Raw genomic sequence first — 22,538 nt, 5'->3', positions numbered from 1 at the left:
CATACCCAAAGCCAGGGATAGGTGCGCTGAAAGACCCTAGAGGGAAGTACAATTTCAATTGCTACCCGTACAACAAAGATAAGGACCAGGGCCTATTTCTTTTTTTTTCTTTTTTCTTTTTTTTTTAAACAACATAAACAAACAACAAAGCAAAAGTGACCAAACTTAACTATCCAAATACTGCTTACCTAGCCAACTAAAAATACCGAAACACAACGTAAATCACAAAAACAACAATTAAGGTTCACAGGGAGGTAGGGAGGGATGGGGAGAGGTGCTGCTTGAAGAGGTGCGTCTTCAGTTTGCGCTTGAAGGTGGGGAGAGATTCTACAGTCCTCATTTTGAGAATGAGTTTGACATGCGGTACCTTATCAAATATACCGTATACAGTATCATAAGCCGTGCTATCATGAAACAATCATTGGTAGCTTCCTCAAAGAATGCCAAAAGGTTTGTCATGATCAGGCATGGCCTACCCTTATGGAAACCATGCTGGCTGTCCCTTACAATGTTGCTATTTTCAATAAATAATTCCAGTTTGTCCCTAATGATAGATTCCAGCGTTTTACATGCTGGGAAGCCAGGGAGCAACTGGTGATTGCTTTATGTTGTATGCAATGCACTATATTCATTTGCAGGGTCTTGGCAAATAGTTTTCCTCAATTTTCAAGTATTTCATCCAGCCATGATAAGTGGGAGTGGCATCATGCTTACTGGACTGGAATAATATCTAATCCAGCAAACATTTGCTCTCAAAGCTTGCCAGAATTGGCTGAAGAAAGGCTTAACGCATTGCTTTAACCCTTTGATGCACAGCACGGGTAAAAAGTTAGTTCCTATTTTCTATCTTTGCATAGCTTGTGCACCAAAGGGCTAAAACATGTACCCAAACAGGCTGTAGACAATGCGATCTGGCTTCTATACCAACGTAGACACATTGGGAACTCATCACTTCTTACCAATACACTTCCTTAGCAACACAACAAAGTATATGAATTTGACGAGTTGGGTGTTCAGAGATGCTCTTCTGCAGACTACTGTTGTAATGCATGGTTGTTTGCATTACTGTCACCTTCCTGTCAGCTTGGACCAGACTGTTGTGTGTGAAAATCCCAGGAGATCAGCAGTTTCTGAGATACTCAAACCACCCTGTCTGGCACCAACAATCAATCCATGGTCAAATCGTTGAGATAATTTCTACCTCATTCTGACATTTGATCTGAACAACAGTTGAACCTCTTGACCAGGTCTGCATGTTTTTATGCATTTAATTGCTGCCACATGATTGGCTGATGCAAATATTTGCATTATCAAGCTGATATATTGTTCACTGCGTGTACCTATGATTACGTCTGAAGTGCATGTTATATGATTAAAGAGGAGGGCGGGTCTGACCATCGCTGCCTTGAACAGCGATGTCATAGTAATTCCTGTCCTCTCAAAAGATGAAAGGAATCAAAGCTTTCCTGGACGGGGGGTAATCACTGAATTTCTCTTTGTAAAACCTGAAACGTCAGAAAGGGAAAGAGACCGTTACCATACCAAATACCACACTTACAGTGTATTACAATTTACAGCCTTACAATCTGACCTGGGGCAAATACAAATACACAACTGTTTTGAATTCAAATACTTGTCTGTGCTCGATTGATTTTGCCTGGTGCAATTGTTACACTAGGTTCCAATACACCAGATAAGCTCAGTAAAACACAGAAAAGTATTTGAATCCAAAGCAATTATGTATTTGACCCAGGTCTGCTGACAATTTGTGAACTTGTGAATATTATTATGCAGGTTACAACCCCTATCATATCTGATAGAATGCATTTGTGATTGAGAGAGAGGATGTGTTCGTGGGCAAGGTTACCGGTGGTGGTGGCAGGCTCGAGGTCCTATTGAACACAAGGTGAAGAAGGCAAAGGAGATTGCTGGGAAGGAGCCGGTGGCGATGGCAAAGCCAAGCCACTCTATGATCTCACCAAAGTAGTTGGCACCAGAAACGTAGTCGAACAGTCCACCTGGGATTGCGTAAGAGGGCAATGATGAGTCCCTTGGAGTGATCACATGGAAACCTACCAGTCCTGGGTCAATACGTCATTGTTTTGGATTCAAATACTTGTCTATGCTTTACTGCGCTTTTCTGGTGTATTGGAACCAATGAAAAACTTTGGAACTACAATGAAATACGCCTTCTGGTCCCACGTATCTGCCGGCTCAATGCCCTCATATCATTACAGTACAAAGAAGGATTTGAATCCAAAACATTGCTGTAATTGACCCAGCTCTGCACTGGAGTTCAGGACCGTGGCAGGATGACACATCAGTCAGAAGCCTGAAGGTGCTTGAATAGTTATGATTTTACGAGCGTGAACCTTTCGCTGCGACGGTGTGGGTTTACATGTTGGAATCCGTGCAGAATACCTTTAGGAATTCTGTACGTGAGTTCCCCTGGCTTCCTCAGACAGCGCAGAATGTGGTCACTGTGGATGTTTATGGCCATTCCCAGATAAAATAATATCAAGCCTAAAAGAAAACATCAATCAAAATCCACATCCTTTTTTGTTCAGCCAAATCCCATTTTAAACACTACAAGTAAAACTACCAGTAAAAACACTAGTTAACCTCCAAAACAAATACATGCTAATATGAACCACGCTACAGAGGGGAAATGACACCATCTCATACCACTGCGAGGCGATGGCTCTTTAATAAAAAATTGACAACCCCAGCAGTTAACTAAACACACATGACATGAGGAATGTAGCTTTTTGTTCAGAGTGTTGCTACGCTCTCAGTAAAAAAGGCATTCTGTACCTTTTACTGGTGTGGTTCCCTGCAGGTATATACAACCACTAACCATTGATTTAATGTACCTTTTTCACTTGTAAAAGGTACTTATTAGTGCCCAAAAAACATTATTGCATCTTTCAGGGTAAATTTGGGAAATGTGTTCCTTAAAAAACTAAATATTTACCGCTGTACCTTTATTTCTGAGAGTGTGGGGCAGCAGTTGAGGGCTCTTGACATAGACATTTGTGTTCAAAAGCAATTAGTCGACTGACTGATGTTGAGAGCTTAGAATTATACATGTCTAACTCAAATGGCTTTTGAGAAAAATGAGTTGGTGTTGTCGTGAGCCCGGACCCCATGCCGAGCTCAGACCTCACGTTCCCACGAGCAGTACCCCACGAGGAGGTGTCTCGGAGACGAACTCTCTTTTCCTTTAAGTACTTTCGAACGTCCTGGAGAACTGGTAAGTTCTACTGAACTTCCAGCCCAGTCTCGAAGTGAAGTGGTGTGATGCAACGCTGTTATATGATCTCCTGTATTCACTGTAGTTTTTCTAGTTGACTCAATTCCACTCAATTATAATTATGATTAAGCATATTTTATTGTAGCCAAGTAAATAGAATTATTCAGTTCACAGGTTAAATATGATCTTTCAGTTTGCTAGTCACATACATGGCTTTATATTCTTTCAACCGTATACCGGTGCATTTACGTGATTCACATAAGGTTCATATAACCCTTTGTTTTTCTAATTCACCTTTCCACCAGATGTTAATGTCAAGCTACACCCTTCAAATATCCATCCTCTTTGGCCTTTACCTTATCCTATTACTCCCCCTTCAGGGAGATAATTATATGAATTATAGAAACAGAAAGGAAACTTATAACTTCAAATCACCTAACAATGCTACCTTCTACCTTATAAGTAATACTAAATATAATTACCACCCATGCCCTCCTCGTCCCGCCCTCCTCATCAAGCGAAGTCCTAAACGTCTAAAAGCTCACTCCTTATATATCCTGAAACTTGTACAGAAATGTACCTATACTGATAAGAAACTGGCACCGAGTGGCACAACACTAACTCTCGCGACCCATCTAATGGGCCTATTCATCATCACTATTAGCTGTCTCACTGTCGTTTCCCCATACCTTAAAGGGAGTTTCCCAACACTTTATCTCATATACCCCTCCAGTAGGGAGTTTCCACCATCCTAGCACTTTCTCTAGATGCTCCTTCGTGTGTCGCCGTAACGGATCCACAAAGGACATTCAACTTATGGCTGCGTGTAGCTCACTTCCTAACTCCTCTACAGCCAGCCCTTTGAATCTATCTGTCAAATTGTCAGCGCTATAATCAGGGAAGCCCTCAAAGCCTCTTAATCTTCTTTCGGTATTAACATCCCTCCCTTCTTCCTTATCTTTCTTACATTTTTCCATCTCCTCATACTCTTTCATTTCCCAATCATCCACATTGTTTTCTTCATCTTTTTGCTTTAACCAGGCCTTATGCTCCTCCCCTGTAGGAGCAAGCCCACACTTCTCAACCAAGAATGTTATTATATTCACCATTTCTGTGAAAGCCACACCCCCTGTGTCACCAACTGCCCATTCAGCATGTTGAGTCTCCTCCAAGGTCATGCTGGTACACATTCTATGCATGGCCCCAGTCAGACCTTTAGCCTTGCTCCTCAGTACCCTAAATCTAAGTCCTCCGACTTCAGACTGCTCTGCTGACAAGTAGGGCTGCACATTAGCTCTGAACCACATATTTTTCCTCTTACGGGCGTTCTTACTACCACCTCAATGGCGTGTGCAAGGGGTTAACAATGCATTCCTGCCTAACCCATCCCCCGTCAATCTCTCATCGGGCGGGCCTAGGGCCGGGTCCTCGACAGTGTCATAAATATGTTGCTTATATGACACAAAATATATGTTTTACACATAAATACTGTTTAAAAGCATGAAAATGCAAACTTGAAAAAGTTGTATCTGCTTGGAGCCCATTCAGTTTGGTATCTTTGAAGCTCAATATCTCAAAACCACTCAGAATGTCGCAAATAGAACCTTCTAAGAATAATAGAATAAAAAGAATAACTCCAAGGTTACAATGTGCTTGAATATGAATCCGTGCCCCTCCCCCTCTCCTCACGCACCAATCACGAGGCAGATATCCGTCAACCAGGTCTGTGTGTACTGGAAGCAGTGGAGGAGATGATGGCCCTGGACCAAGCCATTGATGGAGCAGAACACAATAGCATAGACCACCGTCTTCAGAGCAAGAGGGTGGCCGTTGATCAGCAACGAAAAGATGAATGTCCTAAAAAAGCATTAACAAAAGAGAAACAAGCAACATATTTCATCATTTTGCTTTGACTCCCCCCTGCGATGGACTGGCGACCTGTCCAGGGTGTATTCCTGCCTTTCACCCAATGTATGCTGAGATAGGCTCCAGCCCCCTGCGACCCTGTTCACGATAAGCGGGTTAGGATAATGAATTAATTAATTAATTAATTAATAACTTACCTAAATTATTTTGTAACGACAGCGAGACGACAGTTAATGATTAAATGGCCAAGGTTGACTGAGGCCAGGCCAGGATTTCTTTCATGATTACGTAAACAAACAAAAAAAGTAACATACAAGAACAGTCCAGGTCAGTAACCCGGGAATGCAAATAGTAATAAAGGGCAAATGCACTACAGGTGAGACACTGAGAAACAACAATAAACGTACAGTTAAAGTGGGGGAAAGCTGGGGTTTAAATACACAGACGTCATACTACACAGGTGATGAGGTCACATGGTGCAGCCAGCGGGGGACTGAGGGACTCATGATGAACCAAACAATGATGACATCATGATAACGGACAGACGATGTCCAGCTCATTTCCTGACAATTTGCTTTACCGTTTAAAGTATTGTTAAAATGTATCATTTATTTTATAACACTTTTCCATTAGTTAGATTACTTTAATCATTACACCCTATCTCGAGACAGAGTTTTACTGTTTTTACATTTTTAAGTATTGTTTAAATGCGTTTTGCTGATTTGAAAGACACATTTCTTAACATTTTAACATTTTGACATTCTTAACAAATTGCGATATGCCAGCACGGGCCTGAACATGTGGCTGCAGTTTGAAGTACATGTTTTTTTACTTAATGGGCATGGATTATGTACTGATTAAAAATAGTTTCATCTAAATGGTTGTATTATTAGTATTTCCCCAAAGTGTTGAATTGTATATGCATATTCTGGATTTGGGGGGGGCATGGATGGTGCAGTGGGTAGCACTGCCGCCTCACAGCAAGGAGGTCCTGGGTTCGAATCCCCGTTGGCCGGGGCCTCTCTGTGCGGAGTTTGCATGTTCTCCCCGTATCTGCGTGGGTTTCCTCCGGGTACTCCGGTTTCCTCCCACAGTCCAAAGACATGCATGTTAGGCTGATTGGAGAGTCTAAATTGCCCGTAGGTGTGAGTGAATGGTGTGTGTGCCCTGCGATAGACTGGCCACCTGTCCAGGGTGTATTCCTGCCTTTCGCCCAATGTATGCTGGGATAGGCTCCAGCCCCCTTGCGACCCTGATCAGGATAAGCGGGTTCAGATAATGGATGGATGGATGGATATTCTGGATTTGAATCTGTGCCCCTCCCCCTCTCCTCACGCACCAGACCCAGATCCCCCCCCCCCCCCCCCCCAGACCCCGTGATCGTCTCCTCAAGCCTCACGCTCCCATGTACTTTCTGTTTCCAAATTTGTCATGCTTATAGAAGTGAATATGCAATGAATGACTAACAACCCTTTATCACAATGAAAATTCACTCAAATTAACGTTAACATTTTATTTTACAGCCCGTTAATTTACTGCGTAAATACATACTTAGTAGGCAACTATTTAGATTTCAGAGGTAAGTAGCCATAACATAACATAGGCTGTATATTTACATAGTACTTACATATGGTAGGGGTGACGCTTTTAGGTTTTTGCTTAATTAAAGAATATATACATATATAGAATACGGGGAAATTTTAAACAGCTCTGGGTACGTTGAAACAGCGTCGAAATGTCGGAAAACGGAATGGAAAAATGCTTTGTTGGATTCAGTAAGTCAAAAGTTAGTGAATCCAACATTTCTTACCGTTTACATTTTCATCGAATAATTGTGCTGTAGATTGGTCTATATTTTGTCTAAATATGAGAACATGGATATGTAATTAATGCCTCAGAAGAAATAGGTAAGAGCGAGTCCTAAATATTACCGAATAAGTGCACGGTATAAAAAATAATGACATACAATGTCACATTAAAAGCGGATAATGCCCGGCTGTGCCCCTGCATGGCTCACAGTTTCTGCTTGCCAGTGCTATGTGTCCAAACTATTCTGCTTTATAACTCACAAGACAGTGATTTAAATGACGTATATGTAAAGAAGTCTGTGGCGCTCACACATCATCAGTTAATCCGACAAATTTTGGAGAAAAAGCGTTAGGCTACTTGCATGGTGATTTGTTAATGACACTTCATGAAGTTGTCTAATCGCCCTGCCACTCACATAGGAGTGTGATACTGTGGCACTATATAAGTGTGATATGATACTACATTCTTATGCAAACGCAACACAAAAAAACCCATGTTTAAACATGCCCCGTGTTAGTTTTGTACTTACTGACTTGTTTCATTGTACTTAGCACTGACATCAAAGTAGTGAACGGTTTACTTACCCAGTAAATACTCGGTAATTAAGAGGCTGTGAAATATAAAGCCTTACCCAAAGTATTTTGACATGTGACGACATATAGGTATTTGTAAAAATTTTGGCTCCAAAGGAAAGGAAAATAATAAATACAAAAATCTATGTTAAGACCGCCGACCTGGCCGGTTTACCTCTGGAAGTAGTGCAGGCAGAAGGTGCAGAGCAGAAGGCTCCGTCCCAGTCTGGATGGAGCTTGTGCCGTGAGGACCATGACAGCAGGGATCAGAAAAGCGGGCAACTCCTGGACGAACCAGGCCAGTCGGCCAGGAACCAGCCATACCACAGAGGGCTCCAAGTAGCGCCCGTAGCGAGTGCGCACTGTCCTCTGCCGGAGGAAGAACATCACCCCTCCGAAGACGAGCGTCAAGCTCACGGACCACACGAAGCCTTCATTGCAAGCCATGCTCAGACCGCCTCGACCGGACTGCTGCGAGGCGAAGCTCGCGTCTGCCTTTCCGTCTGGGGAAGTCCGCTGTAGCTCCACAGCTGGAGGGAGAGCCCCTCCCTAAACTAAACTAAACTGTAGCTGCTGTTGAAACTCGCAGTCCAAACTAGGGTTGCCACCTCAGTTCTGTAAAAATCCTGGACACATACGAAGCTGGCAAACTGAGTAAGCCGGACTGTCAATTAGTGATGGGAATTCCGGCTCTTTTTAGAGAGCCGGTTCTTTTGGCTCGGCTACCTAAAAAGAGCCGGCTCTTTCGGCTCCCAAGTGGCTCTTCAGATTTTTTGGTGTTTAAATTAATTCATTACCAAAAATAACGTTAAATTATATGTAAAATGAATTACTAATGTAAAAACCATACATTATATCAAATGTTTATTATTTATATGGCTTATTATACTCAATAAGGAGCAGAGTGCTACAAAAAATAAATTATAAAGTACAAAAACCCAACTCAATTAGACAAAAGGTCCAATCTCTGATTGTATCATTTATTAACTTTTAACTATTTACAGTGAAACAACATAGAGAAGCTTAGAGAATCACACTTTACAAAATAATAACACAATAAGGTTTTTGAAAAACAATAATAATAAAAATAATAATAATAATAATAATAATAATAATAACTCAGTGGGTAAAGGCAAGCACTTAAACAAGTAGAACAGCCTGGCACATAAATAAATTTACATCAATTAACGGTAATGCAGCCTTTAAAACCAGGAAAAAAACAACTTCTGTGCCATACCTCAATATAGCAGTATTCAATATAGCTCAGTGCAGAGACACACACGTCACACATCGTGTAGTTGACCAATCACGTGCGGCTTGAACAGAAAAAATAAAAAACAAAGCGGCTCCCAGGCGGCTCTAAGAACCGTTTCGTTCGCGACCGACATATCACTACTGTCAATCGCTCTCGAGGGTGCGTGAGCCTGAAGGAATGTGGTGCGCAACTACCTTGTACTTTTTACATTACATTACGTGGTATTTAGCAGACGCTCTTATCCAGAGCGACGTGCAAATCAAACACAAGAACAAGTGCAAAGTGGACCTGAGAGGACAGTACAGTTCCGAGTCCTAGTGTAAACATACAGAAATGCAGAACCCTGAATACTTGGTGCCAAGTCCCCTTTCATTACAAAAATAAAGAGTGTAATTCGTGATATACTGGTGATACGCTGTCTACGTTTCATTAAGCAATACTGATGTATGCAACACTCGAAAATACTTGAGATTCCGGGACATTTCGTTTCATTTCTTTCCAGGAGAAACAACAAAAATCCGGGACAGTCCCGGAGAATCCAGGACGGGTGGCAACCCCAGTCCAAACCCCTTGGTTTGGTGAAAATCTTGCAGGCACCTGCACCTTTTATTTTTTTTGTTTTTTGAAATTTGATCAAATATAGAGGGAAATGTAGCCTTTAGTAGTGTAGGGTCCTCGCACGGGCCGCCAAATAAATGTAGGGTCCTAGTATGGACCGCCGAATAACGTAGGGATTTTACTCTACGAAACCGGGGCGCCAATTAATGTTATGTAGCAGTTTAACTACAAAAAGCAATCAGTCTCATAAAATTACTGTTATCAGAAATATCTAACCACAAATTTAGTATTTTTATTCATTATTAAAATAACCATGATTAAACATACCGATAACCTGAAGGTTGGAAGTTCTTCGAAAGACTGCTTTAACTCGGCTCTCATGTGTATGTGACGCCAAAACAGACACCGGGTTTAATAAAATATACTTATTAAACAAACATACAAACACAGAACAGATAAACTAACGGGAAGTTAGTAGGGTAAATTATAAGGGTGTGTGTGTCCCTTGAACAAAGGAAAGTAAAAGTGGGTGTGTTAGTTATTGTTAGCTGTGAGAAGACTACTTGCGTAGTTTACTCTATATATGCGCAAAAGACGGCGAATCAATTCACCTACATATATATATATAGCTAACAAAATACATTCGAATGATAAGACGGCAAATATGGAAACACAGATTCACAAAAACAGTTAAGACTAAACTAAACACTGGCTATGCCTGAATGTTTGTTGTCTTACTGAGTCCATACGCATTGCTGGATCCAAAAGACGTACTGTACTGGAGAGATGCGCAGGCTGGGGTGTTCCCGTCTTAGCCGCGCATTCTCATCTGGTCCGCTCGGTTGCTGGAAGGATGTTCGCTGGTCCTTTTTCCGGGTGGAAAAGTTCGTTGCTGTAGTTCGTTGGTGAGCTTTGCAGGAGTAAACTGATGTAGCGTTCCGCGTACACCAGTTTCCACTCGCTATAGGCCACTAAGTTACCGCGAGGTAACTGGGTGTGTCCGTAGGCTATGTCCGAGTCTCGGAGCAGATGAGCTGAAGCGAATGGCCAAAAAGGGTGCGTCGAAGAAGAGCAGAAGAGGAGAAAGAGAAAAAAGAAAGAGAAGGATCCCGAGAACATGTCTTGCTCTTATACGGGAAAGTGTATTGCTCCCGCCATTACGGGATTGGCTGAACCAAGCTAGACGTCATGCGGGGTGGACGTCGCGGAATTGTCCTGTGGGATTGTGGGAGTTGTAGTTCCTACAGTAGTATCCACAAAAAAGAACCTTATCAATTTAAAAGTACTCCTTGTCTCAATCAATCAATAAACGTCACATCTTCTGACATTCTGAATACAACTTGCCATGAAAAGCCTGGCATCCCCAGCCCGGTTACAGTACTAATGACCAACTTCAAAACTGTCAAGTAGGTCAGAAGGACTTGGCAGTTGCTACCATCACTCTGCATTATCTAATCAGCCATTTGTGTGGCAGCAGTGCAATGCATACAATCATGTAGCTTCAGTTAATGTTCAAATCAACCATCACAATGGGGAAACAATGTGATCTAAGTGACTTTGACCATGGGAGGCTTTGAGTGTCTCAGAAACTGCAAGTCTCCTGGGATTGTCACACACTAGTCTCTAGACTAGTGCAAAGAATGCTGCAAAATTATTATTATTATTATTATTATTATTATTATTATTATTATTATTTTTAATCCAGTGACCAGCAGTTCTGCAGACAGAAACGCCTTGTTAATGAGACATCATAGGAGAATGGTCAGACTGGTCAAAGCCGACAGGAAGGTGCCAGTAACGCAAATAACCACATATTACAACAGTGGTATGCAGAAGAGCATCTCTGAACACACAACACATCAAACCTCTAAGTGGATAGGCTACAGCAGTAGAAGTCTAAAAATTAAGTCTAATAAATACCTAATACAGTGCTCACTGACTGCAAATTTCAGTGCTTTGTCTCTAAATTTAAAAATAAAATGAGGCATGCATCACTTCTAGACATACATGTACTTGTCAATGTAGCCCAGGCTGTGCAGAGGCGTGGGGATGAATATGGCCTGTCTATGAATGCAGTGTACAGTGTAGAGATACATTTGCATACATTTCCTAGGGCTGCCACATGTTCTGGTTTTCCCGGGATTGTACTCTTTTTTGAGCGACTGCCCCGGATAATGACAATTCTTCAAATTTTCCCGTTTTTTTCTCCTTCTAAATGTCAGAGTTCCTAATAAAACCAGATTGTTCTACGGCTATTCTGTTTTTTCCTCTTTACGTTTAGACATCCAATCCTGTGTCTGTAAACAGGTAAAAATGAGTAAAACAGCGATGACTGGCCATATGCCTATATTAGCAGAAATATGAAAGTTGAAATATGAAAGTTTAACTTATCACCTAGCAACTGCTGCACGAGCTGTCAGTCTGGTGTGTGCATTCACTTCAACGACCCCACCATGGGAAAGTTCAGCTAGCTGCTTTTTTATTTATTTGTTATTGAAATTCTATCAAATATAGAAGGAAATGTAGCCTATAGTAGTATCCACGAACCTAGAGGTAATCGCCTAATTCTTCTGATTTATTTTTTATTAAAAATAAATCCCTCATGGAGCCACTCGTCCGGCTGTCGGGTATGCCCTGGCGCAGGCAGCTCGCTGCCGAAACGTTGGCTCATAAAAACTATTGTACTGGAGCATTGCAGTGTGCAGCCTTTGTTCTCAATTTTTACTCAACAGTTTTGAACGGCATTGTCACTGATTTTAATGAGATTTGACTTGCTGACTTGTTCTCAAAAGAAACCGCTGGAGCTGATGGTCTTACAGGCCATAGGCTAACAAAGTTTGCACTAATTAGCATGACTTGCCCTATCTCCATTACTGCAGGTACATTACTGTAGGTACATTACTGCAGGTACTAATAATTAGCGCTTGTATCACTTTATAGGTCATCACCAGCTCTAGTATTATTATGTTCCCCAAAATGAAAGTTTTTGTTAAGAGTTATGAGTGAATATAATCTTGAAAACCTATATTTTAAAATGGTTTAAATTTTCACCAGTTAGATGACAACACCAACACCAACTACAGAAAATTTGATCTTGGATATTTACCCTCTCATCATAAAATGAGTCACAAATTTCTTTCTTAGATTTCGACTGAAAACAGGGACCCCGCAATGAAAATCTGAATTAGTTGTACATCGTAAAGTGGATGTAACTGGTTTTAAAATGGCTTCCGTACATGGCAAAGTGAATGTAACTGGTTTTAAAATGGCTTCCGTATATGGCAAAGTGAATGTAACTGGTTTTAAAATGGCTTCTGTATGTGGCAGAGCAGATGTAAGTGGTTTTAAAATGGCTTCTGCTCTGTGGGGTGGGCTGTTCTCTTGTTTTGGGGCAGGGGCCCAGGTGGTGGGCTCGTTCCGGACCCCAGTCCCGGTCCAGTGCTACGGGCAGCTCGCCGGGCTGGTGCTGCAGCGCTGCGGGTCCAGAGAGATGCTCCAGCTGCTGCCCTGCGGGGACCCCTCCTGCTGCACCCTGCTGCTCTGCCATCGCACCGACACCGCCCTCAGCGAGCTCAAGGTACCCGACTCCCTTCACTCAGGCTGCCCCACCCGCAGCGTGCAGGCCTCGCCTTCCTGGCACCTCGGGAGTCAGCAGTTTCCAAAAAGTCCTTTTGAGCGGCTGTAGGTGTCGTCAAGTCGGAATGTCGGGCATCTCCAGGGCAGACCGTGTTTCCAAGATGACCACAAGCACGTCACAGCTGAACAATGCGTCAAAACCGAACCCGTTATTCTGGGCATGCACGAACGTGGAATGGTCAGAGCAGAGCCTAATTACGTTGCCCTTCTATCCAAGTTCTGAAAGCGCCATTAGCTTTAGAGACTGTTTTTGTTTTTCCCTTGTGAAGCGTGCAGTAACGGCAGCTGTCCTGCAGGTGGCGTGTGAGAGCGCGGAGCACGTCCTGAGACAGACGCTGAAGGAGCCCTGGGCCCTGCTGGGAGGAGGGTGCACCGAAACACACCTGAGCGCCTACATCAGATACCAGGTACAGCTCACCTGCTCTATTAGCATGTTCCGCCCATCCACACACACTATCATGCTATCCTGCGGTATTTCCATGTACCACCCATCCACACACACTATCATGCTGTATTTGCATGTTCTGCCCATCCACACACACTATCATGCTGTATTTGCATGTTCTGCCCATCCACACACACTATCATGCTGTATTTGCATGTTCTGCCCATCCACACACACTATCATGCTCTATTTGCATGTACCGCCCATCCACACACAGTGAGTTTATGTCAGTGTGTCTGCACCGATGGGAACATGGTGAGCTCACTTAGTTGAGTTTAGGTCAGAGTCAGTGTGTGTGTGTGTGTTTGCGGGGGTGATTGACAGCGGGACGCTGAAGCGTGTGGCGGCCCCTCCCCTCACAGAGCCTCAGCCGCGCGTCCGACGCCGCTGCCGAGCTGCACTGCACGCGCTCAGACTACCTCCTGGCGGCCGAGGCCTTCCGGCGCTCGCTGGTCGCCGTGGCGACGGCGCTGGAGCACGACGGCGGGGCGCGGCTGGTGGACCTGTCCCACGGACACTGCTGGGCCGTCGCTGAGGGAGCGGCCCCCGCGGGCCCCTGGAGGGACGTGCTGGGGCCCTGCGGGTGTGGGGCCACCCCCCCCCGGGGAGGGCTGGAGTGGAGCCCTCTCAGCACGGAGCACCCCGCCTTCTCACCGGCGCCCCCTGTGGCCACAGACGGCACTGACGCCCAGCCGCGAGTGCTCGACTCGTTTCCCGCCAAGCGCAACGCTCTGCAGGTCGCCGTGGAGACAGCCAATCTCATCCTGGACCTGAAGTACATCGTCCAGGATGTCAACTGACCCGGGTTTTGTGTTGTAGTTTGATGCTCATGCTTTTGCTCGTTGGAATAGGTGGGAGTGACTCCTAGGCAGGGGACAGCATTCGCATAACTCGGCACTCCAGAACAAGGTGCAGAGATTCACCTGCACAATATGAACACGGATGTTTTATTGTTTGTGGCATGCAAAGCTGTTTTGCTAAATATAGCACAATCTGGCTTAAGAGGGTAAATACTCCCTCCAAACACCAAAAGAGTAATTAACAAAAATTTACAGCTTTGACAATTTAACAGGATTGCAATTGTGGTTGAAACAAAAACCAGCATACACAGGGACCTTCACCATAATGAATGTAGTACTAAGATTTCAACACTAGATGGCAGCATTGACTGGTAATAATTGGTTGATCTTACGCTGTTGTGGTGCTGTAACTAGTTTTGCTATTACAATTCTACTATTACTATTGTAGGTGACAGTACTGCAAAGTATTAATAATAATTAATAATTACAAAAGTTTGGAGGAAAGAAAATTGTGTTTTAAAAAAAACATTCAGGTCAATCTTCTTTCTCCATGCTACATAAGCGATTTTGTTAAAGATATAGCTACCAAATTTTACTTGGTGCTTCTTTACCAGAATAGCTGGTTATATTTGATATTTATATATTTTGTTATATATATTTTATCAGGTCTTTTAAGTGCAGAAATAGCGACAAATAAAATTCTGAATTTCCCAGCATATACACATACATCGTATACTTGTATATGTACTTTCCAACAAGGAAACCGAGGAAACTGACAATGTGTTGCTTTGTTTGGCTGTTGGCCAGGGAACTTGGAAGGGAATGTTTTATTTACCCAGAACACCAGCCCATTTCAAATGCATTAATTTTACTTATGAATTAATTTAGTGTGGTTTAATGTGTAAACTGTCTGCATTAAATGTACTGCAGTCCTACCATTGTGTCATTGTGGTGTGAGGAGGAAATGCTTAAAGCGGCCTTTACCTGTGGTCTGTGTGAGGCAAGAGGAAAAGAACTGGACAGGATATGATGTCAAGACTGGACAATCTCTTGGCTTCAAGCATTCAGTTGAAATGCAGTGTTAACCCGTAAGTTCCCATTGGGCTTTGAGAATTAATGTTTACTTTTCAACCATCTAAGAAGTTAATAATAGTGTAACATAACATAAGGTAATGACGTGAACGGGGCATTCAGCCCAGAAATGCTTGCCTTTTCCTACCACTAAGTGTACCTACTGCTTAGTTTGCCTAAAAGCTAAATAGAATCTAACACCGTATCAAGTCTCCTCTGCATGTCCTGGCAAGCTATTCCACACATTGACAACTTGCTGTGTGAAAAAAAGCTTTCTACTATCTTTACAGGCACAAATCCAGTTACCATTATTTGTGCCCTCTCGTTCTGCTAACCGATCCCAACCTAAAGAATTACCTATAATTCACTTTGGTAATCCCTTTAATGAATTTAAAAGCCTCAATCAAATACTTCCCACATACCCTATCACGTAGCCAATTCCGAACCCAGTCCGAAATGGCTCCTGTAATTCCCGTCCTCATTTTGATAATGAGTTTGACATGCGGTACCTTATCAAATACTTTTTGGAAGTCTCCGTATACAGTATCATAAGCCGTGCTATCATGAAACAATCATTGGTAGCTTCCTCAAAGAATGCCAAAAGGTTTGTCATGATCAGGCATGGCCTACCCTTATGGAAACCATGCTGGCTGTCCCTTACAATGTTGCTATTTTCAATAAATAATTCCAGTTTGTCCCTAATGATAGATTCCAGCGTTTTACATGCTGGGAAGCCAGGGAGCAACTGGCGATTGCTTTATGTTGTATGCAATGCACTATATTCATTTGCAGGGTCTTGGCAAATAGTTTTTCTCAATTTTCAAGTATTTCAACCAGCCAGGATAAGTGGGAGTGGCATCATGCTCACTGGACTGGAATAATATCAAATCCAGCACATGTGCTCTCAAAGCTTACCCAACTGAGTTCCTATTTTCTATCTCTGCATAGCTTGTGCACCAAAGGGCTAAAACATGTACCCAAACAGGCTGTAGACAATGCGATCTGGCTTCTATTCCAACGTAGACACATTGGGAATTCATCACTTCTTACCAATACACTTCCTTAGCAACACAACAACAGCCGGTCTGGCTGAAGACTGTTCTGAAAACAATGTTTATCTGACTGCTCCATGCCAAGTAATCCCTACAGAGTCCAACAGACTGAGAAGCTATTAGCTTTTGTTTTGCCTTCTGTTCCAAAAGAACAGACATTTCATGATTGTTGGATTGTGGGACTAACTGAAGCAGTAATTTATGTGCAAAAAAAAATATGATACAATAATACACTCAATTATTATATTTGCATTATCAAGCTGATATATTGTTCACTGCGTGTACATATAATTACGCTCTGAAGTGCATGTTATATGATTAAAGAGGAGGGCGGGTCTGACCATCGCTGCCTTGAACAGCGATGTCATAGTACTTCCTGTCCTCTCAAAAGATGAAAGGAATCAAAGCTTTCCTAGACGGGGGGTAATCACTGAATTTCTCTTTGTAAAACCTGAAACGTCAGAAAGGAAAAGAGACCGTTACCATACCAAATACCACACTTACAGTGTATTACAATTTACAGCCTTACAATCCGACCTGGGGCAAATACACAACTGTTTTGGATTCAAATGCTTGTCTGTGCTCGATTGATTTTGCCTGATGCAATTGTTACACTTATATTTCATAGGTTCCAATACACCAGATAAGCTCAGTAAAACACAGAAAAGTATTTTTTATCCAAAACAATTATGTATTTGACCCAGGTCTGCTGACAATTTGTGAACTTGTGAATATTATTATGCTGGTTACAACCCCTATCATATCTGATAGAATGCATTTGTGAATGAGAGAGAGGATGTGTTCGTGGGCAAGGTTACCGGTGGTGGTGGCAGGCTCGAGGTCCGATTGAACACGAGGTGAAGAAGGCGAAGGAGATTGCTGGGAAGGAGCCAGTGGCGATGGCAAAGCCAAGCCACTCTATGATCTCACCAAAGTAGTTGGCACCAGAAACGTAGTCGAACAGTCCACCTGGGATTGCGTAAGAGGGCAATGATGAGTCCCTTGGAGTGATCACATGGAAACTTACCAGGCCTGGGTCAATACGTCATTGTTTTGGATTCAAATACTTGTCTATGCTTTACTGCGCTTTCCTGGTGTATTGGAACCAATGAAAAACTTTGGAACTACAATGAAATACGCCTTCTGGTCCCACGTATCTGCCGGCTCAATGCCCTCATATCATTACAGTACAAAGAAGGATTTGAATCCAAAACATTGCTGTAATTGACCCAGCTCTGCACTGGAGTTCAGGACCGTGGCAGGATGACACATCAGTCAGAAGCCTGAAGGTGCTTGAATAGTTATGATTTTACGAGCGTGAACCTTTCGCTGCGACGGTGTGGGTTTACATGTTGGAATCCGTGCGGAATACCTGTAGGAATTCTGTACGTGAGTTCCCCTGGCTTCCTCAGACAGCGCAGAATGTGGTCACTGTGGATGTTTATGGCCATTCCCAGATAAAATAATATCAAGCCTAAAAGAAAACATCAATCAAAATCCACATCCTTTTTTGTTGAGCTAAATCCCATTTTAAAACAAGTAAAACTACCAGTAAAAACACAAGTTAACCTCCAAAAGAAATACATGCTAATATGAACCACGCTACAGAGGGGAAATGACACCCCATCTCAGACCACTGCGAGGTGATGGCCCTTTAATAAAAAACAGACAACCCCAGCAGTTAACTAAACACACATGGCGTGAGGAATGTAGCTTTTTGTTCAGAGTATTGCTACGCTCTCAGTAAAAAAGGCACTTTGTACCTTTTACTGGTGTGGTTCCCTACAGGTACATAAAACCACTAGCCATTGATTTAATGTACCTTTTTCACTTGTAAAAGGTACTTATTAGTGCCCAAAGAACATTATTGCATCTTTCAGGGTATTGTATCTTTCAGGGTAAATTTGGGAAATGTGTTCCTTAAACTAAATATTTACCGCTGTACCTTTATTTCTGAGAGTGTGGGGCAGCAGTTGAGGGCTCTTGACATAGAAATTTGTGTTCAAAAGCAATTAGTCAACTGACTGATGTTGAGAGCAGAATTATCCATGTCTAACTCAAATGGCGTTTGAGAAAAATGAGTTGGTGTCATAAATATGTTGCTTATATGACACAAAATATATGTTTTACACATAAATACTGTTTAAAAGCATGAAAATGCAAACTTGAAAAGGTTGTATCTGCTTGGTATCTTTGAAGCTCAATATCTCAAAACCACTCAGAATGTCGCAAATAGAACCTTCTAAGAATAATAGAATAAAAAGAATAACTCCAAGGTTACAATGTGCTTGAATATGAATCCGTGTCCCTCTCCCTCTCCCCCTCTCCTCACGCACCAATCACGAGGCAGATATCCGTCAACCAGGTCTGTGTGTACTGGAAGCAGTGGAGGAGATGATGGCCCTGGACCAAGCCATTGATGGAGCAGAACACAATAGCAGAGACCACCGTCTTCAGAGCAAGAGGGTGGCCGTTGATCAGCAACGAAAAGATGAATGTCCTAAAAAAGCATTAACAAAAGAGAAACAGGCAACATATTTCATCATTTTGCTTTGACTCCCCCCTGCAATGGACTGGCGACCTGTCCAGGGTGTATTCCTGCCTTTCACCCAATGTATGCTGAGAAAGGCTCCAGCCCCCTGCGACCCTGTCCAGGATAAGCGGGTTAGGATAATGAATGAATGAATGAATTAATTAATTAATAACTTACCTAAATGATTTTGTAACGACAGCGAGACGACAGTTAATGATTAAATGGCCAAGGTTGATGGAGCAGAACACAATAGCAGAGACAACAGTACATTTTATTTGGTTCTTTCTGTATATCACTTAATAGCACATAACATTATATTTGGTCACATAACCTTATAGCAGCTGGACTCTTGTGTTCATTCAAAACTACATCCAAATAATTTGTTCAGGAATACATCCTACATGTCGTAGAGCCAAAGACTGAGCAATTTCAAGAACAGAAGTTTGGGAAACATAGAAACTGAGAGATACTGTTAATTGGCTGGATATTTTCTGTAACTGGACAGTTTTCCTGAGCCGTTTGCTCACACAAAAAACAGAGACATCAGATGTCAGTACTGTTAATGTATCAGCATTAAAGCACATCAGAAAACTAATGTTGCTGACATACAGTATGTACACAAAACTGTACATAGAATATGAGTCATCTCTCTGGTCAGAATGGACCCCGTGCCCCCCCGAGACCCCGTGATCGCCTCCTCAAGCCTCACGCTCCCCTGTACTTTCTGTTTCCCTCTCTATTCCTGATTGTCCGTGTACCTCTGTGCTCTGCACTCCCTTGCTCCCGCCCACCCGCCCTGCTCCTCCTCCCCATGGGCTTACTGTGGGTGATCGTCTGGTGGCCAGTCATTGGGGGGGGGGGGGGGGGGGGTCTGTCATTTTCTATGTTCTCTCCTTTTACTCCAGTCCTTGTTTTACTTCTCTCCCCAGTTCTTGTCTCTACCCCCCATTCCTTGTATGCATTTCCTCCCTGTCTTGACGCAGATCTGTTTCCTCCGTGTACACTTCTGTTTTCAGTCCGTTCTAGCCTGTTTTGTGTTTGTTAATATTCTGTTCTATATTTGATTTCTGTTCTTGACCACTGCCTGGCTCTCTGAACTCTCTTTGGATCACGCTTTTGTACTTTCGCCTTTTTTGGCTGAGTTTTTGTACTGGGCACTCTGTCCGCCCGCCTTCATTCAACCTGCCATTTCTAAAAAACCCTGAGTCGGTGCCTGGTTCATCTGTCCCCCGTACCCTACACAGATTTTGCATCATCAACCTCATTAGCTCATAATAATAGGTAGAAACTGAAGCAGCAAAAAAATTTAATAAATAAATAAAAAATTCAAATAATTGCTATCATTATTTTGAATTACCCATTGCAAGTTTGAAAGTAGTCCCAATTTGTCATGCTTATAGAAGTGAATATGCAAACTTGAATGACTAACAACCCTTTATCAAAATGAAAATTCACTCAAATTAACGTTAACACTTTATTTTACAGCCCGTTAACTATTTAGATTTCAGAGGTAAGTAGCCATAACATAACATAACATAACATAGGCTGTATATTTACATAGTACTTACATATGGTAGGGGTGACGCTTTTAGGTTTTTGCTTAATTTAAGAATATATACATATATAGAATGCAATTTTAAACACCTCTGGGTACGTTGAAACAGCGTCCGAAATGTCGGAAAACGGAATGGAAAAATGCTTTGTTGGATTCAGTAAGTCAAAAGTTAGTGAATCCAACATTTCTTACCGTTTACATTTTCATCGGATAATTGTGCTGTAGATTGGTCTATATTTTGTCTAAATATGAGAACATGAATATGTAATTAATGCCTCAGAAGAAATGGGTAAGGGCGAGTGACCGAATAAGTGCACGGTATACATACAATGTCACATTAATGTGATGCCCGGCTGTGCTAGCTGTGCCCCTGCATGGCTCACAGTTTCTGCTTGCCAGTGCTATGTGTCCAAACTATTCTGCTTTATAACTCACAAGACAGTGATTTAAATGACGTATATGTAAACAAGTCTGTGGCGCTCACATATCATCAGTTAATCCGACAAGTTTTGGAGAAAAAGCGTTAGGCTACTTGCACGGTGATTTGTTAATGACACTTCATGAAGTTGTCTAATCGTCCTGCCACTCAAATGGGAGTGTGATACTGTGTGGCACTATATAAGTGTGATATGATACTACATTCTTATGCAAACGCAACACACAAAAAAACCATGTTTAAACATGCCCCGTGTTAGTTTTGTACTTACTGACTTGTTTCATTGTACTTAGCACTGACATCAAAGTAGTTAGCTAATAATGAACGGTTTACTTACCCAGTAAATACTCGGTAATTAAGAGGCTGTGAAATATAAAGCCTTACCCAAAGTATTTTGACATGTGACGACATATAGGTATTTGTAAAAAGTTTGGCTCCAAAGGAAAGGAAAAAAATAAATACAAAAATCTATGTTAAGACCGCCGACCTGGCCGGTTTACCTCTGGAAGTAGTGCAGGCAGAAGGTGCAGAGCAGAAGGCTCCGTCCCAGTCTGGATGGAGCTTGTGCCGTGAGGACCATGACAGCAGGGATCAGAAAAGCGGGCAACTCCTGGACGAACCAGGCCAGTCGGCCAGGAACCAGCCATACCACAGAGGGTTCCAAGTAGCGCCCGTAGCGAGTGCGCACTGTCCTCTGCCGGAGGAAGAACATCACCCCGACGAAGACGAGCGTCAAGCTCAGGGACCACACGAAGCCTTCATTGCAAGCCATGCTCAGACCGCCTCGACCGGACTGCTGCGAGGCGAAGCTCGCGTCTGCCTTTCCGTCTGGGGAAGTCCGCCGTAGCTCCACAGCTGGAGGGAGAGCCCCTCCCTAAACTAAACTAAACTGTAGCTGCTGTTGAAACTCGCAGTCCAAACTAGGGTTGCCACCTCAGTCCAGTAAAAATCCTGGACACATACGAAGCTGGCAAACTGAGTAAGCCGGACTGTCAATCGCTCTCGAGGGTGCGTGAGCCTGAAGGAATGTGGTGCGCAACTACCTTGTGCTTTTTACATTACATTACGTGGTATTTAGCAGACGCTCTTATCCAGAGCGACGTACAACAAAGTGCAAATCAAACACAAGAACAAAGTGCAAAGTGGCCCTGCGAGGACAGTACAGTTCCGAGGCCTAGTGTAAACATACAGAAATGCAGAACCCTGAATACTTGGTGCCAAGTCCCCTTTCATTACAAAAATAAAGAGTGTAATTCGTGATATGCTGGTGATACGCTGTCGACGTTTCATTAAGCAATACTGATGTATGCAACACTCGGAAATTCTTGAGATTCCGGGACTTTTCGTTTCATTTCTTTCCCGGAGAAACAACAAAAATCCGGGACAGTCCCGGAGAATCCAGGACGGGTTGCAACCCGAGTCCAAACCTCTTGGTTTGGTGAAAATCTTGCAGGCACCTGCACCTTTTATTTTATTTTTTTTGTTTTTGAAATTTTATCAAATATAGAGGGACATGTAGCCTTTAGTAGTGTAGGGTCCTCGCACGGGCCGCCAAATAAATGTAGGGTCTATATTTATTAAACAAACATACAAACACAGAACAGATACACTAACGGGAAGTTAGTAGGGTTAATTAGAAGGGTGTGTGTGTGTGGGCGCGGGCGCAAGCGCGCGTGTCCCTTGAACAAAGGAAAGTA

General features: G+C 42.8%; 3 protein-coding genes across 3 annotated transcripts; 1 reads left to right on the top strand and 2 right to left on the bottom strand.

Annotated features, from left to right (window-relative positions):
* Window positions 1-1,254: 1,254 nt before the first annotated feature.
* On the bottom strand, window positions 1,255-8,013 carry LOC133117962 (3-oxo-5-alpha-steroid 4-dehydrogenase 2-like). The gene is made up of 5 exons (XM_061227516.1): window positions 7,676-8,013; window positions 4,947-5,110; window positions 2,422-2,523; window positions 1,868-2,018; window positions 1,255-1,505 (listed from the first exon to the last, which is right to left on the bottom strand). Exons 1-5 carry the CDS (start codon window positions 7,945-7,947, stop codon window positions 1,439-1,441), a joined length of 756 nt encoding a protein of 251 aa, XP_061083500.1. The 5' UTR covers window positions 7,948-8,013; the 3' UTR covers window positions 1,255-1,438.
* Window positions 8,014-12,780: 4,767 nt separating this feature from the next.
* LOC133118044 (molecular chaperone MKKS-like) lies at window positions 12,781-14,194 on the top strand. The gene is made up of 3 exons (XM_061227682.1): window positions 12,781-12,890; window positions 13,246-13,361; window positions 13,765-14,194. The coding sequence occupies exons 1-3, from the start codon at window positions 12,804-12,806 to the stop codon at window positions 14,192-14,194; spliced, it is 633 nt and encodes a 210-aa protein (XP_061083666.1). The 5' UTR covers window positions 12,781-12,803.
* Window positions 14,195-14,325: 131 nt separating this feature from the next.
* On the bottom strand, window positions 14,326-21,971 carry LOC133118391 (3-oxo-5-alpha-steroid 4-dehydrogenase 2-like). Its single transcript, XM_061228366.1, has 5 exons — window positions 21,342-21,971; window positions 18,654-18,817; window positions 17,690-17,791; window positions 17,136-17,286; window positions 14,326-16,768 (listed from the first exon to the last, which is right to left on the bottom strand). The coding sequence occupies exons 1-5, from the start codon at window positions 21,611-21,613 to the stop codon at window positions 16,702-16,704; spliced, it is 756 nt and encodes a 251-aa protein (XP_061084350.1). The 5' UTR covers window positions 21,614-21,971; the 3' UTR covers window positions 14,326-16,701.
* Between the last annotated feature and the right edge of the window lie 567 nt (window positions 21,972-22,538).

This window comes from Conger conger, chromosome 18 (assembly GCF_963514075.1).
Source record: "Conger conger chromosome 18, fConCon1.1, whole genome shotgun sequence".
NCBI lineage: Eukaryota > Metazoa > Chordata > Actinopteri > Anguilliformes > Congridae > Conger > Conger conger.
The sequence above is the reverse complement of the archived record's forward strand: the minus strand, read 5'-3'. Positions and strand labels throughout refer to the sequence as shown.